At 32.2% G+C, this 27,197-nt stretch overlaps 1 protein-coding gene and 4 long non-coding RNA genes across 7 annotated transcripts; 2 read left to right on the top strand and 3 right to left on the bottom strand.

The window, feature by feature from the left end:
- Positions 1-146: 146 nt before the first annotated feature.
- Positions 147-26,313, top strand: tmbim4 (transmembrane BAX inhibitor motif containing 4). Its single transcript, XM_052514429.1, has 7 exons — positions 147-390; positions 644-752; positions 1,731-1,836; positions 3,012-3,045; positions 5,788-5,905; positions 23,400-23,445; positions 24,863-26,313. The coding sequence occupies exons 1-7, from the start codon at positions 297-299 to the stop codon at positions 25,067-25,069; spliced, it is 714 nt and encodes a 237-aa protein (XP_052370389.1). The 5' UTR covers positions 147-296; the 3' UTR covers positions 25,070-26,313.
- LOC127927720 (uncharacterized) lies at positions 6,174-10,333 on the bottom strand. Of its 2 annotated transcripts, none has more exons than XR_008128746.1 (3): positions 8,485-8,767; positions 8,035-8,267; positions 6,174-6,212 (listed from the first exon to the last, which is right to left on the bottom strand). It is a non-coding gene; the product is annotated as an uncharacterized LOC127927720 (long non-coding RNA). The 2 variants fall into 2 exon arrangements; XR_008128745.1 differs by lacking the exon at positions 6,174-6,212 and adding an exon at positions 10,293-10,333 and having other exon boundaries at positions 7,907-8,267; positions 8,485-8,639.
- LOC127927722 (uncharacterized) lies at positions 10,714-18,254 on the bottom strand. Its single transcript, XR_008128748.1, has 3 exons — positions 18,235-18,254; positions 17,233-17,325; positions 10,714-10,975 (listed from the first exon to the last, which is right to left on the bottom strand). It is a non-coding gene; the product is annotated as an uncharacterized LOC127927722 (long non-coding RNA).
- On the bottom strand, positions 19,091-22,799 carry LOC127927721 (uncharacterized). Its single transcript, XR_008128747.1, has 3 exons — positions 22,412-22,799; positions 21,309-21,378; positions 19,091-19,863 (listed from the first exon to the last, which is right to left on the bottom strand). It is a non-coding gene; the product is annotated as an uncharacterized LOC127927721 (long non-coding RNA).
- LOC127927719 (uncharacterized) lies at positions 23,507-24,852 on the top strand. Of its 2 annotated transcripts, none has more exons than XR_008128743.1 (4): positions 23,507-23,613; positions 23,650-23,865; positions 23,938-24,189; positions 24,252-24,852. It is a non-coding gene; the product is annotated as an uncharacterized LOC127927719 (long non-coding RNA). The 2 variants fall into 2 exon arrangements; XR_008128744.1 differs by having other exon boundaries at positions 23,520-23,631; positions 23,686-23,865.
- Positions 26,314-27,197: the final 884 nt, after the last annotated feature.

Here is a 27,197-nt window from a genome sequence, read left to right as displayed (position 1 = left end):
ACCACAATACACATACCTCTTTTAAATATGTTTTTTTTTGTTTTGAGTTTTAGCATAAAGTTGAGCATTGTCTACTCAACCGCTTTAATAGTTCCCTGAAAAAAAGACCCTTTATCAACAGTTAGTGGTGTGTTGCGCTATTGCAGGTTTCACAGAAATCACGAGCCATGTCACATGACGAACCAAGCCGGAAGTGGAGTGACGAACTGACGCACGTCAACCGGAACAGCTGTGCAACGGCCCCAAAACAGAAAACATCAAGACAGTATTTTAGTCTGAATTAAAGCTGGATCAAGATGACTACACCTGAAAAATACCCCAGGTCTTCAATTGAAGATGATTTCAACTATGGAACAAATGTTGCGACAGCGAGTGTGCAAATCCGGATGGGTAAGAGAAGACCCGTTGTAGTCTATTTACCTAGCTAGCCTAGCTGATGATGGTTGCTAACTAGCAATCTTTTCAATATGTCTAGATCATGCCTTGCCAAATGAAATAAACTACGTGACATTTATCGTGGTGGCAACTAACTAAATGACCGAATCAAATACATCTGGTGCTATAGAATGTAACTAAATAAATCATGATTTTTCAATAAGCCTACTTCGCTGTCTTATCTATTTATTCTCTCTCCCCGGAAAAGATTTCCTGCGCAAGGTATACACCATCCTGTCTCTTCAGATCATCCTGACCACGGCTACCTCTGCTCTCTTCATGTACTGTGACACCATCAAGGACTTTGTCCATTCAAGGTAAATGGTGAACTATTAGTAGGCCTGCATAAATTGTGAACTATTAGTAGGCCTGCGTAATTCAATGGGCGTATCTGGGAAACACTGTGGTAGAAGGGTAATGAGGGTGGGTTTAATTTGTGGAACGTTCCAACAGGAATCTATTCCAAAAAATACCTTCGTAAATAACATGGTTGCCAACAAACAACGCATAGACAGTTGTATAGCGGTAGAATAAGATACCGGGTAGAGAGGGTGGGCTATTTCATTTAAGTTTTTCACTCGCCACGTTTATTCCGAAAAAATATCTGTCCTCTCTCTGGTAGCCTACGGACAAACATTAAGAATAAGCTGCGTGGTGAGTTGATGCCTATTCGGCAGCTAGTTAGCCAGGTGAATTGATCATGATACTTTGTATGCGCTGTTTGTTTGGCATCCTTGTACTTTACAAAGTTTTTAGATCAGATTCCTGTTGGAACATAACACAAATTATTACCTGGGTAATGATATTGGTATGATATCCAATCCTCCACCCCCCAAATAGCCCTTTACACCAGCATTGTGCATGTATGTATATACTGTAAGGAGACTTGTATTTTGGCTACCCGATGACATCAAATGCCTATTATTCTAATCTCTCCAGCCTGGGTGTCAGTCTGTTTCTGTCATGTTGTCAACTCCTCATGGGACTTTCAATGGAGTATGCAAGGGACAAGAGTCCAACCAGATGTGCAATAGTATAATCTGTCCAACACACTGCTTTTAATGGAGTATGCAAGGGACAGGAGTCCAACCAGATGTGCAATAGTATAATCTGTCCAACACACTGCTTTTAATGGAGTATGCAAGGGACAGGAGTCCAACCAGATGTGCAATAGTATACTCTGTCCAACACACTGCTTTTAATGGAGTATGCAAGGGACAGGAGTCCAACCAGATGTGCTGTCTGGTTGGCTTGGCTTGGTTCTGACTCTCTCATTGGTTCTGTACCCCCTCCAGTCCAGCGGTTGTGTTGGTGTCAGCCATTGGCTCCCTGGTGTTGATCATTGCCCTGGCCTTCTACAGACATCAACATCCCATTAACCTGTACCTGCTTGCCACATTCGTAAGTTCTGGTTTGCACAGATTGTATCCCAAATGGCACCCTATTCCCTACATAGTACACTACTTTTGACCAGGGCCCATAGGGTTCTGGTTGAAAGTAGTGCACTATATAGGGAATAGTGGCCCTGGTTAAAAGTAGTGCACTATATAGGGAATAGTGGCCCTGGTTAAAAGTAGTGCACTATATAGGGAATAGTGGCTCTGGTTTAAAGGAGTGCACTATATAGGGAATAGTGGCTCTGGTTTAAAGGAGTGCACTATATAGGGAATAGTGGCCCTGGTTAAAAGTAGTGCACAATATAGGGAATAGTGGCCCTGGTTAAAAGTAGTGCACTATATAGGGAATAGTGTCCCTGGTTAAAAGTAGTGCACTATATAGGGAATAGGGCCCTGGTTAAAAGTAGTGTACTATATAGGGAATAGGGCCCTGGTTAAAAGTAGTGTACTATATAGGGAATAGGGCCCTGGTTAAAAGTAGTGTACTATATAGGGAATAGGGCCCTGGTTAAAAGTAGTGCACTATATAGGGAATAGGGCCCTGGTTAAAAGTAGTGCACTATATAGGGAATAGTGGCCCTGGTTAAAAGTAGTGCACTATATAGGGAATAGTGGCCCTGGTTAAAAGTAGTGCACTATATAGGGAATAGTGGCCCTGGTTAAAAGTAGTGCACTATATAGGGAATAGTGGCCCTGGTTAAAAGTAGTGCACTATATAGGGAATAGTGGCCCTGGTTAAAAGTAGTGCACTATATAGGGAATAGTGGCCCTGGTTAAAAGTAGTGCACTATATAGGGAATAGTGGCCCTGGTTAAAAGTAGTGCACTATATAGGGAATAGTGGCCCTGGTTAAAAGTAGTGCACTATATAGGGAATAGTGGCCCTGGTTAAAAGTAGTGCACTATATAGGGAATAGTGGCCCTGGTTAAAAGTAGTGCACTATATAGGGAATAGTGGCCCTGGTTAAAAGTAGTGCACTATATAGGGAATAGTGGCCCTGGTTAAAAGTAGTGCACTATATAGGGAATAGTGGCCCTGGTTAAAAGTAGTGCACTATATAGGGAATAGTGGCCCTGGTTAAAAGTAGTGCACTATGTAGGGAATAGTGGCCCTGGTTAAAAGTAGTGCACTATATAATGAGTTTGTTTCAGCGAACATTGTTTTCTTTCTCTCTTTCAGACTCTGCTGGAGTCGGTCTCTGTTGCTACCGCAGGTGAGTTCTGCCTTTGCCAGATGTTGATTCATCTTTTGAGAAGTTTTCTTTTCTTTTTAGTTCAAAATATCCACCGCTTCTATATAAATTATAAATTATATTCATGTCTCAATAAATAGTCAATTGGTTAATCTACTGTGAGACACCTGTGACCTCATTAGTAATATGATTATTCATAGTTTATTATTCCCCTCAGGAAATATTGACCCCCCCCACTGTGTTTCCATAGCAACACCACAGGCTTCACTCCCTGCCTGCATCTGACATGGCATCCTATTCACTATATAGGGAATAAGGTGCACTAATTAGTGCCCTTTGTAGGGAATAGGGTGCACTAATTAGTGCCCTTTGTAGGGAATAGGGTGCACTAATTAGTGCCCTTTATAGGGAATATGGTGCACTAATTACATTTACATTACATTTAAGTCATTTAGCAGACGCTCTTATCCAGAGCGACTTACAAATTGGTGCAAACACCTATGACAACCAGTGGAACAGCCACTTGCATCTAAATCTTGTTGGGGGAGCAGGGGGGTGAGAAGGATTACTTACCCTTACTTACCCTATCCTAGGTATTCCTTGAAGAGGTGGGGTTTCAGGTGTCTCCGGAAGGTGGTGATTGACTCCGCTGTCCTGGCATCGTGAGGGAGTTTGTTCCACCATTGGGGGCCAGAGCAGCGAACAGTTTTGACTGGGCTGAGCGGGAACTGTACTTCCTCAGTGGTAGGGAGGCGAGCAGGCCAGAGGTGGATGAACGCAGTGCCCTTGTTTGGGTGTAGGGCCTGATCAGGGCCTGGAGGTACTGAGGTGCCGTTCCCCTCACAGCTCCGTGGCGAGCACCATGGTCTTGTAGCGGATGCGAGCTTCAACTGGAAGCCAGTGGAGAGAGCGGAGGAGCGGGGTGACGTGAGAGAACTTGGGAAGGTTGAACACCAGACGGGCTGCGGCGTTCTGGATGAGTTGTAGGGGTTTAATGGCACAGGCAGGGAGCCCAGCCAACAGCGAGTTGCAGTAGTCAAGACGGGAGATGACAAGTGCCTGGATTAGGACCTGCGCCGCTTCCTGTGTGAGGCAGGGTCGTACTCTGCGGATGTTGTAGAGCATGAACCTACAGGAACGGGACACCGCCTTGATGTTAGTTGAGAACGTCAGGGTGTTGTCCAGGATCACGCCAAGGTTCTTAGCGCTCTGGGAGGAGGACACAATGGAGTTGTCAACCGTGATGGCGAGATCATGGAACGGGCAGTCCTTCCCGGGAGGAAGAGGAGCTCCGTCTTGCTGAGGTTCAGCTTGAGGTGGTGATCCGTCATCCACACTGATATGTCTGCCAGACATGCAGAGATGCGATTCGCCACCTGGTCATCAGAAGGGGGAAAGGAGAAGATTAATTGTGTGTCGTCTGCATAGCAATGATAGGAGAGACCATGTGAGGTTATGACAGAGCCAAGTGACTTGGTGTATAGCGAGAATAAGAGAGGGCCTAGAACAGAGCCCTGGGGGACACCAGTGGTGAGAGCGCGTGGTGAGGAGACAGATTCTCGCCACGCCACCTGGTAGGAGCGACCTGTCAGGTAGGACGCAACTAAGCGTGGGCCGCGCCGGAGATGCCCAACTCGGAGAGGGTGGAGAGGAGGATCTGGTGGTTCACAGTATCGAAGGCAGCCGATAGGTCTAGAAGGATGAGAGCAGAGGAGAGAGAGTTAGCTTTAGCAGTGCGGAGCGCCTCCGTGATACAGAGAAGAGCAGTCTCAGTTGAATGACTAGTCTTGAAACCTGACTGATTTGGATCAAGAAGGTCATTCTGAGAGAGATAGCGGTAGAGCTGGCCAAGGACGGCACGCTCAAGAGTTTTGGAGAGAAAAGAGAGAAGGGATACTGGTCTGTAGTTGTTGACATCGGAGGGATCGAGTGTAGGTTTTTTCAGAAGGGGTGCAACTCTCGCTCTCTTGAAGACGGGAGGGACGTAGCCAGCGGTCAGGGATGAGTTGATGAGCGAGGTGAGGTAAGGGAGAAGGTCTCCGGAAATGGTCTGGAGAAGAGAGGAGGGGATAGGGTCAAGCGGGCAGGTTGTTGGGCGGCCGGCCGTCACAAGACGCGAGATTTCATCTGGAGAGAGAGGGAGAAAGAGGTCAGAGCATAGGGTAGGGCAGTGTGAGCAGAACCAGCGGTGTCGTTTGACTTAGCAAACGAGGATCGGATGTCATCGACCTTCTTTTCAAAATGGTTGACGAAGTCATCTGCAGAGAGGGAGGAGGGGGGAGGATTCAGGAGGGAGGAGAAGGTGGCAAAGAGCTTCCTAGGGTTAGAGGCAGATGCTTGGAATTTAGAATGGTAGAAAGTGGCTTTAGCAGCAGAGACAGAGGAGGAAAATGTAGAGAGGAGGGAGTGAAAGGATGCCAGGTCCGCAGGGAGGCGAGTTTTCCTCCATTTCCGCTCGGCTGCCCGGAGCCCTGTTCTGTGAGCTCGCAATTAGTGCCCTTTGTAGGGAATAGAGTGCACTAATTAGTGCCCTTTGTAGGGAATAGAGTGCACTAATTAGTGCCCTTTGTAGGGAATAGAGTGCACTAATTAGTGCCCTTTGTAGGGAATAGAGTGCACTAATTAGTGCCCTTTATAGGGAATAGGGTGCACTAATTAGTGCCCTTTATAGGAAATAAGTTTCAATTTCAGACGCAGTCCTCGTTGTTTGTTCCCTCCTATACATTGTGAACCAGGCATGTGTTTGTGTTGTTGTCTCTGTAGTGACCTTCTATGAGTATTCCATCGTGCTCCAGGCCTTCTTCCTCACAGCAGCTGTGTTCCTTGGGCTGACTGCCTACACCTTCCAGTCTAAGAGAGACTTCAGTAAACTGGGAGCTGGGTAAGAGGCCTTAAACTCCTCTCATACACCTGGCTGTGTCTGAAAATAGCACCCTCTTTTTCAACAGTAGTGCACTATGTAGGGAATAGGGTCAGGGCTCCATTTTGGATGCAAACCTACCTGTTAGCTGCTCACTGCTACAGATATATTACCTATTTATTATAGCTGTTACAGATATATTACCTATTTATTATAGCTGTTACAGATATATTACCTATTTATTATAGCTGCTACAGATATATTACCTATTTATTATAGCTGTTACAGATATATTACCTATTTATTACAGCTGTTACAGATATATTACCTATTTATTATAGCTGTTACAGATATATTACCTATTTATTATAGCTGTTACAGATATATTACCTATTTATTATAGCTGCTACAGATATATTACCTATTTATTATAGCTGTTACAGATATATTACCTATTTATTATAGCTCCTACAGATATATTACCTATTTATTATAGCTGCTACAGATATATTACCTATTTGTTATAGCTGTTACAGATATATTACCTATTTATTATAGCTGTTACAGATATATTACCTATTTATTATAGCTGTTACAGATATATTACCTATTTATTATAGCTGTTACAGATATATTACCTATTTATTATAGCTGCTACAGATATATTACCTATTTATTATAGCTGTTACAGATATATTACCTATTTATTATAGCTGTTACACTGTTACAGATATATTACCTATTTATTATAGCTGTTACAGATATATTACCTATTTATTATAGCTGTTACAGATATATTACCTTTTATTATAGCTGTTACAGATATATTACCTATTTATTATAGCTGTTACAGATATATTACCTATTTATTATAGCTGTTACAGATATATTACCTATTTATTATAGCTGTTACAGATATATTACCTATTTATTATAGCTGTTACAGATATATTACCTATTTATTATAGCTGCTACAGATATATTACCTATTTATTATAGCTGCTACAGATATATTACCTATTTATTATAGCTGTTACAGATATATTACCTATTTATTATAGCTGCTACAGATATATTACCTATTTATTATAGCTGTTACAGATATATTACCTATTTATTATAGCTGTTACAGATATATTACCTATTTATTATAGCTGTTACAGATATATTACCTATTTATTATAGCTGCTACAGATATATTACCTATTTATTATAGCTGTTACAGATATATTACCTATTTATTATAGCTGTTACAGATATATTACCTATTTATTATAGCTGTTACAGATATATTACCTATTTATTATAGCTGTTACACTGTTACAGATATATTACCTATTTATTATAGCTGTTACAGATATATTACCTATTTATTATAGCTGTTACAGATATATTACCTATTTATTATAGCTGTTACAGATATATTACCTATTTATTATAGCTGTTACAGATATATTACCTATTTATTATAGCTGTTACACTGCTACAGATATATTACCTATTTATTATAGCTGTTACAGATATATTACCTATTTATTATAGCTGTTACAGATATATTACCTATTTATTATAGCTGTTACACTGCTACAGATATATTACCTATTTATTATAGCTGTTACACTGTTACAGATATATTACCTATTTATTATAGCTGTTACAGATATATTACCTATTTATTATAGCTGTTACAGATATATTACCTATTTATTATAGCTGTTACAGATATATTACCTATTTATTATAGCTGTTACAGATATATTACCTATTTATTATAGCTGTTACAGATATATTACCTATTTATTATAGCTGTTACAGATATATTACCTATTTATTATAGCTGTTACAGATATATTACCTATTTATTATAGCTGTTACAGATATATTACCTATTTATTATAGCTGTTACAGATATATTACCTATTTATTATAGCTGTTACAGATATATTACCTATTTATTATAGCTGTTACACTGCTACAGATATATTACCTATTTATTATAGCTGTTACACTGCTACAGATATATTACCTATTTATTATAGCTGTTACAGATATATTACCTATTTATTATAGCTGTTACAGATATATTACCTATTTATTATAGCTGTTACAGATATATTACCTATTTATTATAGCTGTTACAGATATATTACCTATTTATTATAGCTGTTACACTGCTACAGATATATTACCTATTTATTATAGCTGTTACAGATATATTACCTATTTATTATAGCTGTTACAGATATATTACCTATTTATTACAGCTGTTACACTGTTACAGATATATTACCTATTTATTACAGCTGTTACAGATATATTACCTATTTATTATAGCTGTTACAGATATATTACCTATTTATTATAGCTGTTACAGATATATTACCTATTTATTATAGCTGCTACAGATATATTACCTATTTATTATAGCTGTTACAGATATATTACCTATTTATTATAGCTGTTACAGATATATTACCTGTTTATTATAGCTGTTACAGATATATTACCTATTTATTATAGCTGTTACAGATATATTACCTATTTATTATAGCTGTTACAGATATATTACCTATTTATTATAGCTGCTACAGATATATTACCTATTTATTATAGCTGTTACAGATATATTACCTATTTATTATAGCTGCTACAGATATATTACCTGTTTATTATAGCTGTTACAGATATATTACCTATTTATTATAGCTGCTACAGATATATTACCTATTTATTACAGCTGTTACAGATATATTACCTATTTATTATAGCTGTTACAGATATATTACCTATTTATTATAGCTGTTACAGATATATTACCTATTTATTATAGCTGCTACAGATATATTACCTATTTATTATAGCTGTTACAGATATATTACCTATTTATTATAGCTGCTACAGATATATTACCTATTTATTATAGCTGCTACAGATATATTTCCTATTTATTATAGCTGTTACAGATATATTACCTATTTATTATAGCTGCTACAGATATATTACCTATTTATTATAGCTGCTATACTGTTACAGATATATTACCTATTTATTATAGCTGTTACAGATATATTACCTATTTATTATAGCTGTTACAGATATATTACCTATTTATTATAGCTGTTACACTGTTACAGATATATTACCTATTTATTATAGCTGTTACAGATGTATTACCTATTTATTATAGCTGTTACAGATATATTACCTATTTATTATAGCTGCTACAGATATATTACCTATTTATTATAGCTGCTACAGATGTATTACCTATTTATTATAGCTGTTACAGATGTATTACCTATTTATTATAGCTGCTACAGATATATTACCTATTTATTATAGCTGTTACAGATATATTACCTATTTATTATAGCTGTTACAGATATATTACCTATTTATTATAGCTCCTACAGATATATTACCTATTTATTATAGCTCCTACAGATATATTACCTATTTATTATAGCTCCTACAGATATATTACCTATTTATTATTGCTGTTACAGATATATTACCTATTTATTATAGCTGTTACAGATATATTACCTATTTATTATAGCTGTTACACTGTTACAGATATATTACCTATTTATTATAGCTGCTACAGATATATTACCTATTTATTATAGCTGTTACACTGTTACAGATATATTACCTATTTATTATAGCTGTTACAGATATATTACCTATTTATTATAGCTGTTACAGATATATTACCTATGTATTATAGCTGGTACACTGTTACATATATATTACCTATTTATTATAGCTGCTACAGATATATTACCTATTTATTATAGCTGCTACAGATATATTACCTATTTATTATAGCTGTTACACTGTTACAGATATATTACCTATTTATTATAGCTGTTACAGATGTATTACCTATTTATTATAGCTGTTACAGATATATTACCTATTTATTATAGCTGCTACAGATATATTACCTATTTATTATAGCTGTTACAGATATATTACCTATTTATTATAGCTGTTACAGATGTATTACCTATTTATTATAGCTGTTACAGATATATTACCTATTTATTATAGCTGTTACACTGCTACAGATATATTACCTATTTATTATAGCTGTTACAGATATATTACCTATTTATTATAGCTGTTACAGATATATTACCTATTTATTACAGCTGTTACACTGTTACAGATATATTACCTATTTATTATAGCTGTTACACTGTTACAGATATATTACCTATTTATTATAGCTGCTACAGATATATTACCTATTTATTATAGCTGTTACAGTTATATTACCTATTTATTATAGCTGTTACAGTTATATTACCTATTTATTATAGCTGTTACAGATATATTACCTATTTATTATAGCTGTTACATATATATTACCTATTTATTACAGCTGTTACAGATATATTACCTATTTATTATAGCTGCTACAGATATATTACCTGTTTATTATAGCTGTTACACTGTTACATATATATGACCTATTTATTATAGCTGTTACAGATATATTACCTATTTATTATAGCTCCTACAGATATATTACCTATTTATTATAGCTGTTACACTGTTACAGATATATTACCTATTTATTATAGCTGTTACAGATATATTACCTATTTATTATAGCTGTTACAGATATATTACCTATTTATTATAGCTGTTACAGATATATTACCTATTTATTATAGCTGCTACAGATATATTACCTGTTTATTATAGCTGTTACACTGTTACATATATATGACCTATTTATTATAGCTGTTACAGATATATTACCTATTTATTATAGCTCCTACAGATATATTACCTATTTATTATAGCTGTTACACTGTTACAGATATATTACCTATTTATTATAGCTGTTACAGATATATTACCTATTTATTATAGCTGTTACAGATATATTACCTATTTATTATAGCTGTTACAGATATATTACCTATTTATTATAGCTGTTACAGATATATTACCTATTTATTATAGCTGTTACAGATATATTACCTATTTATTATAGCTGTTACAGATATATTACCTATTTATTATAGCTCCTACAGATATATTACCTATTTATTATAGCTCCTACAGATATATTACCTATTTATTATAGCTGCTACACTGTTACAGATATATTACCTATTTATTATAGCTGTTACAGATATATTACCTATTTATTATAGCTGTTACAGATATATTACCTATTTATTATAGCTGCTACAGATATATTACCTATTTATTATAGCTGCTACAGATATATTACCTATTTATTATAGCTGTTACAGATATATTACCTATTTATTATAGCTGTTACAGATATATTACCTATTTATTATAGCTGTTACACTGTTACAGATATATTACCTATTTATTATAGCTGTTACAGATATATTACCTATTATAGCTCCTACAGATATATTACCTGTTTATTATAGCTGTTACACTGTTACATATATATTACCTATTTATTATAGCTGTTACAGATATATTACCTATTTATTATAGCTGCTACAGATATATTACCTATTTATTATAGCTGTTACACTGTTACAGATATATTACCTATTTATTATAGCTGTTACAGATGTATTACCTATTTATTATAGCTGTTACAGATATATTACCTATTTATTATAGCTGTTACAGATATATTACCTATTTATTATAGCTGTTACAGATATATTACCTATTTATTATAGCTGCTACAGATATATTACCTATTTATTATAGCTGCTACAGATATATTACCTATTTATTATAGCTGTTACAGATATATTACCTATTTATTATAGCTGTTACAGATATATTACCTATTTATTATAGCTGTTACAGATATATTACCTATTTATTATAGCTGTTACAGATATATTACCTTTTATTATAGCTGCTACAGATATATTACCTATTTATTATAGCTGTTACAGATATATTACCTATTTATTATAGCTGTTACAGATATATTACCTATTTATTATAGCTGTTACAGATATATTACCTATTTATTATAGCTGTTACAGATATATTACCTATTTATTATAGCTGCTACAGATATATTACCTATTTATTATAGCTGTTACAGATATATTACCTATTTATTATAGCTGCTGTTACAGATATATTACCTATTTATTATAGCTGCTACAGATATATTACCTATTTATTATAGCTGCTTACAGATATATTACCTATTTATTATAGCTGTTACAGATATATTACCTATTTATTATAGCTGCTACAGATATATTTCCTATTTATTATAGCTGTTACAGATATATTACCTATTTATTATAGCTGCTACAGATATATTACCTATTTATTATAGCTGCTATACTGTTACAGATATATTACCTATTTATTATAGCTGTTACAGATATATTACCTATTTATTATAGCTGTTACAGATATATTACCTATTTATTATAGCTGTTACACTGTTACAGATATATTACCTATTTATTATAGCTGTTACAGATGTATTACCTATTTATTATAGCTGTTACAGATATATTACCTATTTATTATAGCTGCTACAGATATATTACCTATTTATTATAGCTGCTACAGATGTATTACCTATTTATTATAGCTGCTACAGATGTATTACCTATTTATTATAGCTGCTACAGATATATTACCTATTTATTATAGCTGTTACAGATATATTACCTATTTATTATAGCTGTTACAGATATATTACCTATTTATTATAGCTGTTACAGATATATTACCTATTTATTATAGCTGTTACAGATATATTACCTATTTATTATAGCTGTTACAGATATATTACCTATTTATTATAGCTGTTACAGATATATTACCTATTTATTATAGCTGTTACTGTTACAGATATATTACCTATTTATTATAGCTGTTACAGATATATTACCTATTTATTATAGCTGCTACAGATATATTACCTATTTATTATAGCTGTTACACTGTTACATATATTACCTATTTATTATAGCTGTTACAGATATATTACCTATTTATTATAGCTGCTACAGATATATTACCTGTTTATTATAGCTGTTACACTGTTACATATATATTACCTATTTATTATAGCTGTTACAGATATATTACCTGTTTATTATAGCTGTTACAGATATATTACCTATTTATTATAGCTGTTACACTGTTACAGATATATTACCTATTTATTATAGCTGTTACAGATGTATTACCTATTTATTATAGCTGTTACAGATATATTACCTATTTATTATAGCTGCTACAGATATATTACCTATTTATTATAGCTGCTACAGATGTATTACCTATTTATTATAGCTGTTACACTGTTACAGATATATTACCTATTTATTATAGCTGTTACAGATATATTACCTATTTATTATAGCTGTTACACTGCTACAGATATATTACCTATTTATTATAGCTGTTACACTGTTACAGATATATTACCTATTTATTATAGCTGTTACACTGTTACAGATATATTACCTATTTATTATAGCTGTTACACTGTTACAGATATATTACCTATTTATTATAGCTGTTACACTGTTACAGATATATTACCTATTTATTATAGCTGTTACAGATATATTACCTATTTATTATAGCTGTTACAGATATATTACCTATTTATTATAGCTGTTACAGTTATATTACCTATTTATTATAGCTGTTACAGTTATATTACCTATTTATTATAGCTGTTACAGATATATTACCTATTTATTATAGCTGTTACAGATATATTACCTATTTATTATAGCTGTTACAGATATATTACCTATTTATTATAGCTGTTACAGTTATATTACCTATTTATTATAGCTGTTACAGTTATATTACCTATTTATTATAGCTGTTACAGATATATTACCTATTTATTATAGCTGTTACATATATATTACCTATTTATTATAGCTGTTACAGATATATTACCTATTTATTATAGCTGCTACAGATATATTACCTGTTTATTATAGCTGTTACACTGTTACATATATATGACCTATTTATTATAGCTGTTACAGATATATTACCTATTTATTATAGCTGCTACAGATATATTACCTATTTATTATAGCTGTTACACTGTTACAGATATATTACCTATTTATTATAGCTGTTACAGATATATTACCTATTTATTATAGCTGTTACAGATATATTACCTATTTATTATAGCTGTTACAGATATATTACCTATTTATTATAGCTGTTACAGATATATTACCTATTTATTATAGCTGTTACAGATATATTACCTATTTATTATAGCTGTTACAGATATATTACCTATTTATTATAGCTGTTACAGATATATTACCTATTTATTATAGCTGCTACAGATATATTACCTATTTATTATAGCTGTTACACTGTTACAGATATATTACCTATTTATTATAGCTGTTACAGATATATTACCTATTTATTATAGCTGTTACAGATATATTACCTATTTATTATAGCTGTTACAGATATATTACCTATTTATTATAGCTGTTACAGATATATTACCTATTTATTATAGCTGTTACAGATATATTACCTATTTATTATAGCTGTTACAGATATATTACCTATTTATTATAGCTGTTACACTGTTACAGATATATTACCTATTTATTATAGCTGTTACAGATATATTACCTATTATAGCTCCTACAGATATATTACCTGTTTATTATAGCTGTTACACTGTTACATATATATTACCTATTTATTATAGCTGTTACAGATATATTACCTATTTATTATAGCTGTTACAGATATATTACCTATTTATTATAGCTGTTACACTGTTACAGATATATTACCTATTTATTATAGCTGTTACAGATGTATTACCTATTTATTATAGCTGTTACAGATATATTACCTATTTATTATAGCTGTTACAGATATATTACCTATTTATTATAGCTGTTACAGATATATTACCTATTTATTATAGCTGTTACAGATATATTACCTATTTATTATAGCTGTTACAGATATATTACCTATTTATTATAGCTGTTACAGATATATTACCTATTTATTATAGCTGTTACAGATATATTACCTATTTATTATAGCTGTTACACTGTTACAGATATATTACCTATTTATTATAGCTGTTACGCTGTTACAGATATATTACCTATTTATTATAGCTGTTACAGATATATTACCTATTTATTATAGCTGTTACACTGTTACAGATATATTACCTATTTATTATAGCTGTTACAGATATATTACCTATTATAGCTCCTACAGATATATTACCTGTTTATTATAGCTGTTACACTGTTACATATATATTACCTATTTATTATAGCTGTTACAGATATATTACCTATTTATTATAGCTGCTACAGATATATTACCTATTTATTATAGCTGTTACACTGTTACAGATATATTACCTATTTATTATAGCTGTTACAGATATATTACCTATTTATTATAGCTGTTACAGATGTATTACCTATTTATTATAGCTGTTACAGATATATTACCTATTTATTATAGCTGTTACAGATATATTACCTATTTATTATAGCTGTTACAGATATATTACCTATTTATTATAGCTGCTACAGATATATTACCTATTTATTATAGCTGCTACAGATATATTACCTATTTATTATAGCTGTTACAGATATATTACCTATTTATTATAGCTGTTACAGATATATTACCTATTTATTATAGCTGTTACAGATATATTACCTATTTATTATAGCTGCTACAGATATATTACCTATTTATTATAGCTGCTGATATATTACCTATTTATTATAGCTGCTACAGATATATTACCTATTTATTATAGCTGTTACAGATATATTACCTATTTATTATAGCTGTTACAGATATATTACCTATTTATTATAGCTGTTACAGATATATTACCTATTTATTATAGCTGTTACAGATATATTACCTATTTATTATAGCTGTTACAGATATATTACCTATTTATTATAGCTGCTACAGATATATTACCTATTTATTATAGCTGTTACAGATATATTACCTATTTATTATAGCTGCTACAGATATATTACCTATTTATTATAGCTGTTACAGATATATTACCTATTTATTATAGCTGCTACAGATATATTACCTATTTATTATAGCTGCTATACTGTTACAGATATATTACCTATTTATTATAGCTGTTACAGATATATTACCTATTTATTATAGCTGTTACACTGTTACAGATATATTACCTATTTATTATAGCTGTTACAGATATATTACCTATTTATTATAGCTGTTACACTGTTACAGATATATTACCTATTTATTATAGCTGTTACAGATATATTACCTATTTATTATAGCTGCTACAGATATATTACCTATTTATTATAGCTGCTACAGATGTATTACCTATTTATTATAGCTGTTACAGATGTATTACCTATTTATTATAGCTGCTACAGATATATTACCTATTTATTATAGCTGCTACAGATATATTACCTATTTATTATAGCTGTTACAGATATATTACCTATTTATTATAGCTGTTACAGATATATTACCTATTTATTATAGCTGTTACAGATATATTACCTATTTATTATAGCTGTTACAGATATATTACCTATTTATTATAGCTGTTACAGATATATTACCTATTTATTATAGCTGTTACAGATATATTACCTATTTATTATAGCTGTTACACTGTTACAGATATATTACCTATTTATTATAGCTGTTACAGATATATTACCTATTTATTATAGCTGCTACAGATATATTACCTATTTATTATAGCTGTTACAGATATATTACCTATTTATTATAGCTGCTACAGATATATTACCTATTTATTATAGCTGCTACAGATATATTACCTGTTTATTATAGCTGTTACACTGTTACATATATATTACCTATTTATTATAGCTGCTACAGATATATTACCTGTTTATTATAGCTGTTACAGATATATTACCTATTTATTATAGCTGTTACACTGTTACAGATATATTACCTATTTATTATAGCTGTTACAGATGTATTACCTATTTATTATAGCTGTTACAGATATATTACCTATTTATTATAGCTGCTACAGATATATTACCTATTTATTATAGCTGCTACAGATGTATTACCTATTTATTATAGCTGTTACATGTATTACCTATTTATTATAGCTATTTATTATAGCTGTTACAGATATATTACCTATTTATTATAGCTGTTACACTGTTATATATTACCTATTTATTATAGCTGTTACACTGTTACAGATATATTACCTATTTATTATAGCTGCTGTTACAGATATATTACCTATTTATTATAGCTGTTACAGATATATTACCTATTTATTATAGCTGTTACAGTTATATTACCTATTTATTATAGCTGTTACAGATATATTACCTATTTATTATAGCTGTTACAGATATATTACCTATTTATTATAGCTGTTACATATATATTACCTATTTATTACAGCTGTTACAGATATATTACCTATTTATTATAGCTGCTACAGATATATTACCTGTTTATTATAGCTGTTACACTGATATATATATGACCTATTTATTATAGCTGTTACAGATATATTACCTATTTATTATAGCTCCTACAGATATATTACCTATTTATTATAGCTGTTACAGATATATTACCTATTTATTATAGCTGCTACAGATATATTACCTATTTATTATAGCTGTTACAGATATATTACCTATTTATTATAGCTGTTACAGATATATTACCTATTTATTATAGCTGTTACAGATATATTACCTATTTATTATAGCTGTTACAGATATATTACCTATTTATTATAGCTGTTACAGATATATTACCTATTTATTATAGCTGCTACAGATATATTACCTATTTATTATAGCTGTTACACTGTTACAGATATATTACCTATTTATTATAGCTGTTACAGATATATTACCTATTTATTATAGCTGTTACAGATATATTACCTATTTATTATAGCTGTTACAGATATATTACCTATTTATTATAGCTGCTACAGATATATTACCTATTTATTATAGCTGTTACAGATATATTACCTATTTATTATAGCTGTTACAGATATATTACCTATTTATTATAGCTGTTACACTGTTACAGATATATTACCTATTTATTATAGCTGTTACAGATATATTACCTATTACCTATTATAGCTCCTACAGATATATTACCTGTTTATTATAGCTGTTACACTGTTACATATATATTACCTATTTATTATAGCTGTTACAGATATATTACCTATTTATTATAGCTGTTACAGATATATTACCTATTTATTATAGCTGTTACACTGTTACAGATATATTACCTATTTATTATAGCTGTTACAGATGTATTACCTATTTATTATAGCTGTTACAGATATATTACCTATTTATTATAGCTGTTACAGATATATTACCTATTTATTATAGCTGTTACAGATATATTACCTATTTATTATAGCTGTTACAGATATATTACCTATTTATTATAGCTGTTACAGATATATTACCTATTTATTATAGCTGTTACAGATATATTACCTATTTATTATAGCTGTTACAGATATATTACCTATTTATTATAGCTGCTACAGATATATTACCTATTTATTATAGCTGTTACACTGTTACAGATATATTACCTATTTATTATAGCTGTTACACTGTTACAGATATATTACCTATTTATTATAGCTGTTATACTGTTACAGATATATTACCTATTTATTATAGCTGTTACAGATATATTACCTATTTATTATAGCTGTTACACTGTTACAGATATATTACCTATTTATTATAGCTGTTACAGATATATTACCTATTTATTATAGCTGTTACACTGTTACAGATATATTACCTATTTATTATAGCTGTTACAGATATATTACCTATTTATTATAGCTGTTACAGATATATTACCTATTTATTATAGCTGTTACAGATATATTACCTATTTATTATAGCTGTTACAGATATATTACCTATTTATTATAGCTGTTACAGATATATTACCTATTTATTATAGCTGTTACACTGTTACAGATATATTACCTATTTATTATAGCTGTTACAGATATATTACCTATTTATTATAGCTGTTACAGATATATTACCTATTTATTATAGCTGTTACAGATATATTACCTATTTATTATAGCTGTTACGCTGTTACAGATATATTACCTATTTATTATAGCTGTTACAGTTACAGATATATTACCTATTTATTATAGCTGTTACAGATATATTACCTATTTATTATAGCTGTTACAGATATATTACCTATTTATTATAGCTGTTACAGATATATTACCTATTTATTATAGCTGTTACAGATATATTACCTATTTATTATAGCTGCTACAGATATATTACCTATTTATTATAGCTGTTACACTGTTACAGATATATTACCTATTTATTATAGCTGTTACAGATATATTACCTATTTATTATAGCTGTTACACTGTTACAGATATATTACCTATTTATTATAGCTGTTACACTGTTACAGATATATTACCTATTTATTATAGCTGTTACACTGTTACAGATATATTACCTATTTATTATAGCTGTTACAGATATATTACCTATTTATTATAGCTGTTACAGATATATTACCTATTTATTATAGCTGTTACAGATATATTACCTATTTATTATAGCTGTTACAGATATATTACCTATTTATTATAGCTGTTACACTGCTACAGATATATTACCTATTTATTATAGCTCCTACAGATATATTACCTATTTATTATAGCTCCTACAGATATATTACCTATTTATTATAGCTCCTACAGATATATTACCTATTTATTATAGCTGTTACAGATATATTACCTATTTATTATAGCTGTTACAGATATATTACCTATTTATTATAGCTGTTACACTGTTACAGATATATTACCTATTTATTATAGCTGTTACAGATATATTACCTATTTATTATAGCTGTTACAGATATATTACCTATTTATTATAGCTGTTACAGATATATTACCTATTTATTATAGCTGTTACAGATATATTACCTATTTATTATAGCTGTTACAGATATATTACCTATTTATTATAGCTGTTACAGATATATTACCTATTTATTATAGCTGTTACAGATATATTACCTATTTATTATAGCTGTTACAGATATATTACCTATTTATTATAGCTGTTACACTGTTACAGATATATTACCTATTTATTATAGCTGTTACAGATATATTACCTATTTATTATAGCTGTTACACTGTTACAGATATATTACCTATTTATTATAGCTGTTACAGATATATTACCTATTTATTATAGCTGTTACAGATATATTACCTATTTATTATAGCTGTTACAGATATATTACCTATTTATTATAGCTGTTACACTGTTACAGATATATTACCTATTTATTATAGCTGTTACAGATATATTACCTATTTATTATAGCTGTTACAGATATATTACCTATTTATTATAGCTGTTACAGATATATTACCTATTTATTATAGCTGTTACACTGCTACAGATATATTACCTATTTATTATAGCTGTTACACTGCTACAGATATATTACCTATTTATTATTGCTGTTACACTGTTACAGATATATTACCTATTTATTACAGCTGTTACAGATATATTACCTATTTATTACAGCTGTTACACTGTTACATATATATTACCTATTTATTATAGCTGTTACAGATATATTACCTATTTATTATAGCTGCTACACTGTTACAGATATATTACCTATTTATTATAGCTGTTACACTGTTACAGATATATTACCTATTTATTATAGCTGTTACAGATGTATTACCTATTTATTATAGCTGTTACAGATGTATGACCTATTTATTATAGCTGTTACAGATATATTACCTATTTATTATAGCTGCTACACTGTTACAGATATATTACCTATTTATTATAGCTGTTACACTGTTACAGATATATTACCTATTTATTATAGCTGTTACAGATGTATTACCTATTTATTATAGCTGTTACAGATGTATGACCTATTTATTATAGCTGTTACAGATATATTACCTATTTATTATAGCTGTTATAGATATATCACCTATTTATTACAGCTATTACACTGTTACAGATATATTACCTATTTATTATAGCTGCTACACTGTTACAGATATATTACCTATTTATTATAGCTGTTACAGATATATTACCTATTTATTATAGCTGCTACAGATATATTACCTATTTATTATAGCTGTTACAGATATATTACCTATTTATTATAGCTGCTACAGATATATTACCTATTTATTATAGCTGCTACAGATATATTACCTATTTATTATAGCTGCTACACTGTTACAGATATATTACCTATTTATTATAGCTGTTACAGATATATTACCTATTTATTATAGCTGTTACAGATATACTACCTATTTATTATAGCTGGTACAGATATATTACCTATTTATTATAGCTGTTACACTGCTACAGATATATTACCTATTTATTATAGCTGTTACACTGTTACAGATATATTACCTATTTATTATAGCTGTTACACTGTTACAGATATATTACCTATTTATTATAGCTGTTACAGATATATTACCTATTTATTATAGCTGTTACACTGTTACAGATATATTACCTATTTATTATAGCTGTTACACTGTTACAGATATATTACCTATTTATTATAGCTGTTACAGATATATTACCTATTTATTATAGCTGTTACAGATATATTACCTATTTATTATAGCTGTTACACTGTTACAGATATATTACCTATTTATTATAGCTGTTACACTGTTACAGATATATTACCTATTTATTATAGCTGTTACAGATATATTACCTATTTATTATAGCTCCTACAGATATATTACCTATTTATTATAGCTGTTACAGATATATTACCTATTTATTATAGCTGTTACAGATATATTACCTATTTATTATAGCTGTTACAGATATATTACCTATTTATTATAGCTGTTACAGATATATTACCTATTTATTATAGCTGTTACAGATATATTACCTATTTATTATAGCTCCTACAGATATATTACCTATTTATTACAGCTGTTACAGATATATTACCTATTTATTATAGCTGTTACAGATATATTACCTATTTATTATAGCTGCTACAGATATATTACCTATTTATTATAGCTGTTACAGATATATTACCTATTTATTATAGCTGCTACAGATATATTACCTATTTATTACAGCTGTTACAGATATATTACCTATTTATTATAGCTGTTACAGATATATTACCTATTTATTATAGCTGCTACACTGTTACAGATATATTACCTATTTATTATAGCTGCTACACTGTTACAGATATATTACCTATTTATTATAGCTGTTACAGATATATTACCTATTTATTATAGCTCCTACAGATATATTACCTATTTATTATAGCTGTTACAGATATATTACCTATTTATTATAGCTGTTACAGATATATTACCTATTTATTATAGCTGCTACACTGTTACAGATATATTACCTATTTATTATAGCTGTTACAGATATATTACCTATTTATTATAGCTGTTACAGATATATTACCTATTTATTACAGCTGTTACAGATATATTACCTATTTATTATAGCTGTTACAGATATATTACCTATTTATTATAGCTGTTACAGATATATTACCTATTTATTACAGCTGTTACAGATATATTACCTATTTATTACAGCTGTTACAGATATATTACCTATTTATTACAGCTGTTACAGATATATTACCTATTTATTACAGCTGTTACAGATATATTACCTATTTATTATAGCTGTTACACTGCTACAGATATATTACCTATTTATTATAGCTGTTACAGATATATTACCTATTTATTATAGCTGTTACAGATATATTACCTATTTATTATAGCTGTTACAGATATATTACCTATTTATTATAGCTGTTACAGATATATTACCTATTTATTATAGCTGTTACAGATATATTACCTATTTATTACAGCTGTTATATATTACCTGTTTATTATAGCTGTTACAGATATATTACCTATTTATTATAGCTGTTACAGATATATTACCTATTTATTATAGCTGTTACAGATATATTACCTATTTATTATAGCTGCTACAGATATATTACCTATTTATTATAGCTCCTACAGATATATTACCTATTTATTATAGCTGCTACACTGTTACAGATATATTACCTATTTATTATAGCTGTTACAGATATATTACCTATTTATTATAGCTGTTACATATATAGTACCTATTTATTATAGCTGTTACAGATGTATTACCAATGTGTTTTTAGAGGTTATTTGTAAATACTAAGCATGGTCTCAGGTTTGTTAGTGCTGTCTTGATAAAAACGTCCACAGGAGCCACTAACACCCCTCCTTGATAAAGCTTCACCCACAACTGTATGGTTGTCAACTACAGCCAGAGTGTATTAGGGTACCTGCTGGTTGAACAGAATCTGAATCTTCACTGTGTTCCAGACTGTTCTCCGGCCTGTGGATCCTGATCATCGCTGGTTTCATGAAGGTGAGTTTAGTCCTTTTTACAGTTTCTGTTACCTGTTAAAATTCTGTTTTCCTTCAGGTAGTGGTTACTGCGGTAGAGGTGGTTACTGCGGTAGAGGTGGTTACTGCGGTAGAGGTGGTTACTGCGGTAGAGGTGGTTACTGCGGTAGAGGTGGTTACTGCGGTAGAGGTGGTTACGGCGGTAGAGGTGGTTACTGCGGTAGAGGTGGTTACTGCGGTAGAGGTGGTTACGGCGGTAGAGGTGGTTACGGCGGTAGAGGTGGTTACGGCGGTAGAGGTGGTTACGACGGTAGAGGTGGTTACGACGGTAGAGGTGGTTACGACGGTAGAGGTGGTTACGACGGTAGAGGTGGTTACGACGGTAGAGGTGGTTACGACGGTAGAGGTGGTTACGACGGTAGAGGTGGTTACGACGGTAGAGGTGGTTACGGCGGTAGAGGTGGTTACGACGGTAGAGGTGGTTACGACGGTAGAGGTGGTTACGGCGGTAGAGGTGGTTACGACGGTAGAGGTGGTTACGACGGTAGAGGTGGTTACGACGGTAGAGGTGGTTACGACGGTAGAGGTGGTTACGACGGTAGAGGTGGTTACGACGGTAGAGGTGGTTACGACGGTAGAGGTGGTTACGACGGTAGAGGTGGTTACTGCGGTAGAGGTGGATACTACGGTAGAGGTGGATACTACGGTAGAGGTGGATACTACGGTAGAGGTGGATACTACGGTAGAGGTGGATACTACGGTAGAGGTGGTACTACGGTAGAGGTGGTAGAGGCGGTTACTGCGGTAGAGGCGGTTACTGCGGTAGAGGTGGTTACTACGGTAGAGGTGGTTACTATAGTAGAGGTAGGTCATTACCACTCTTTTCAACATCCATTATCGCTTAATTCTGCATTATTTTTCTTATAAGTAGTCATTCCTCATTAACGCCTTGTCAGTCAGTCATCCATCTTTCATCCGTCCATTCAGACATCCTTAATCTATCCGTCAATCAGTCATCCATCTTTCATCCGTCCATTCAGACATCCTTAATCTATCCGTCAATCAGTCATCCATCTTTCATCCGTCCATTCAGACATCCTTAATCTATCCGTCAATCAGTCATCCATCTATCATCCGTCCATTCAGACATCCTTAATCTATCCGTCAATCAATCCATCTATCATCCGTCCATTCAGACATCCTTAATCTATCCGTCAATCAGTCATCCATCTATCATCCGTCCATTCAGACATCCTTAATCTATCCGTCAATCAGTCATCCATCTATCATCCGTCCATTCAGACATCCTTAATCTATCCATCAGTCAATCCATCTATCATCCGTCCATTCAGACATCCTTAATCTATCCATCAGTCAATCCATCTATCCACAGTTTAATCTGAGTCTCCTCTCCCTCCTCCTCCTCTCCTCCCCCCCAGCTCTTCTTCCAGAACGACACAGTGGAGCTGCTGTTTGCTGGTGCGGGAGCTCTGTTGTTCTGTGGCTTCATCATCTACGACACCCACCTCCTGATGCACCAGCTGTCCCCTGAGGAGCACGTCCTGGCCTCCATTAACCTGTACCTGGACATCGTTAACCTCTTCCTGCACATCCTCCGCATGCTGGACTCCATGAAGAAAAACTGACCTTCTATTCCCTCATTTAGTGCACTACACACTATTACCTCATTTAGTGCACTACGTTTTGACCAGGGCCCTGTATGAACGTAGTGCACAGTGAAGGGAATAGTGTGTGGTTTGGGACTCGGCCCCCCGATTTAGGTGATCAGCTGCTTGGCTCACAGGGTGACTTGGGATCGATTCAGTTCTCAATCCAAGTAACATTTTCTTGGAATTATTTATAAAATCCTCATAGAAAAGAAAATGGGCATTTATCGATTCACCTCCATGAATTGAAAACTGATTTGCCCTCCATCTCTGATAGCCAACCCTGCTGTAGATCCTTCCAGTGATTGTGAAACATTAACCCGTCGTCTAAGTTTAACCCCTGGAGATAATATTATATTATAACCTGTGCCATTTTGTTTTTTTAAGCATTTTGGATCTGGCTGTGTTTTGGACTTACTTCTGTTTTTGTTCTTATACTGTTTATTATTCTGAATGTAAAACAAACAACAAAAAATCATATTTAATTGTGGGTAGCTCGCTCAGTGAATGATTCCTTTCTGAATATTCAGGCATACGGATTACATAAGGTTGTTTTGGTGTAAAAATCGTTCTACTTTAGTTTTAACTTCCATCCCCCTCGCTTGCTGGTATACTGAATAAACTGGCCATGATCCTTCTAGAAAGACTTGAATAGTAGTCACAGTAAAGTTTGATAAAATACACTATTCTCCACTATTGACTTCACCAGACAAAATGTATCACATAGCAACCTATTCCCTATATAGTGCACTACTTTTGACCAGGGCCGCATCCCAAATGGGACCCTATTCCCTATATAGCGCACTACTTTTGACCAGAATCTGTGTCCCAAATGGGACCCTATTCCCTATATAGTGCACTACTTTTGACCAAAGCCCTATGGGGCATTTGATGACAGAGATTTGATATGCCAGCAAACAGAGGGATCCTCTGGGACCAGGAAACTACCTGGTGGGCAGAAGAATACTACCACATCAGAGGTCAGGAAAGGGGATCTGAAGAACACTACAGGTCTGAACACCAAGAGGTTTCCATTAGACATCATGTAAATACTAATGAAGAGATTTTACTAGGCTCTATATTCTGTTTCCTCAGTCATTCGTTTATTAACAAACTTGCAAGTTGCCACGTGGAATGTAAAGTAGTTGCACATCTGTTCGGTGAACTGTGAATCAACCGTCAATTGTATATGCTTTGATTTCTTGATTAAATTGTAAAGTGGAGTGTTTTAAATTTTCATGTACTTACGTCTGCTTCCTCTAACTCAGTAGAACCAGTTATACCACTAGACCAGGTGATCACTCACCTGTATAGAACCAGTTATACCACTGGACCAGGTGAACACTCACCTGTATAGAACCAGTTATACCACTAGACCAGGTGAACACTCACCTGTATAGAACCAGTTATACCACTAGACCAGGTGAACACTCACCTGTATAGAACCAGTTATACCACTAGACCAGGTGAACACTCACCTGTATAGAACCAGTTATACCACTAGACCAGGTGAACACTCACCTGTATAGAACCAGTTATACCACTAGACCAGGTGAACACTCACCTGTATAGAACCAGTTATACCACTAGACGAGGTGAACACTCACCTGTATAGAACCAGTTATACCACTAGACCAGGTGAACACTCACCTGTATAGAACCAGTTATACCACTAGACCAGGTGAACACTCACCTGTATAGAACCAGTTATACCACTAGACCAGGTGAACACTCACCTGTATAGAACCAGTTATACCACTAGACCAGGTGAACACTCACCTGTATAGAACCAGTTATACCACTAGACCAGGTGAACACTCACCTGTATAGAACCAGTTATACCACTAGACCAGGTGAACACTCACCTGTATAGAACCAGTTATACCACTAGACCAGGTGAACACTCACCTGTATAGAACCAGTTATACCACTAGACCAGGTGAACACTCACCTGTATAGAACCAGTTATACCACTAGACCAGGTGAACACTCACCTGTATAGAACCAGTTATACCACTAGACCAGGTGAACACTCACCTGTATAGAACCAGTTATACCACTAGACCAGGTGAACACTCACCTGTATAGAACCAGTTATACCACTAGA

The sequence above is a fragment of the Oncorhynchus keta genome, unplaced genomic scaffold, assembly GCF_023373465.1.
Source record: "Oncorhynchus keta strain PuntledgeMale-10-30-2019 unplaced genomic scaffold, Oket_V2 Un_scaffold_17573_pilon_pilon, whole genome shotgun sequence".
Taxonomy (NCBI): Eukaryota; Metazoa; Chordata; class Actinopteri; order Salmoniformes; family Salmonidae; genus Oncorhynchus; species Oncorhynchus keta.
The sequence above is the reverse complement of the archived record's forward strand: the minus strand, read 5'-3'. Positions and strand labels throughout refer to the sequence as shown.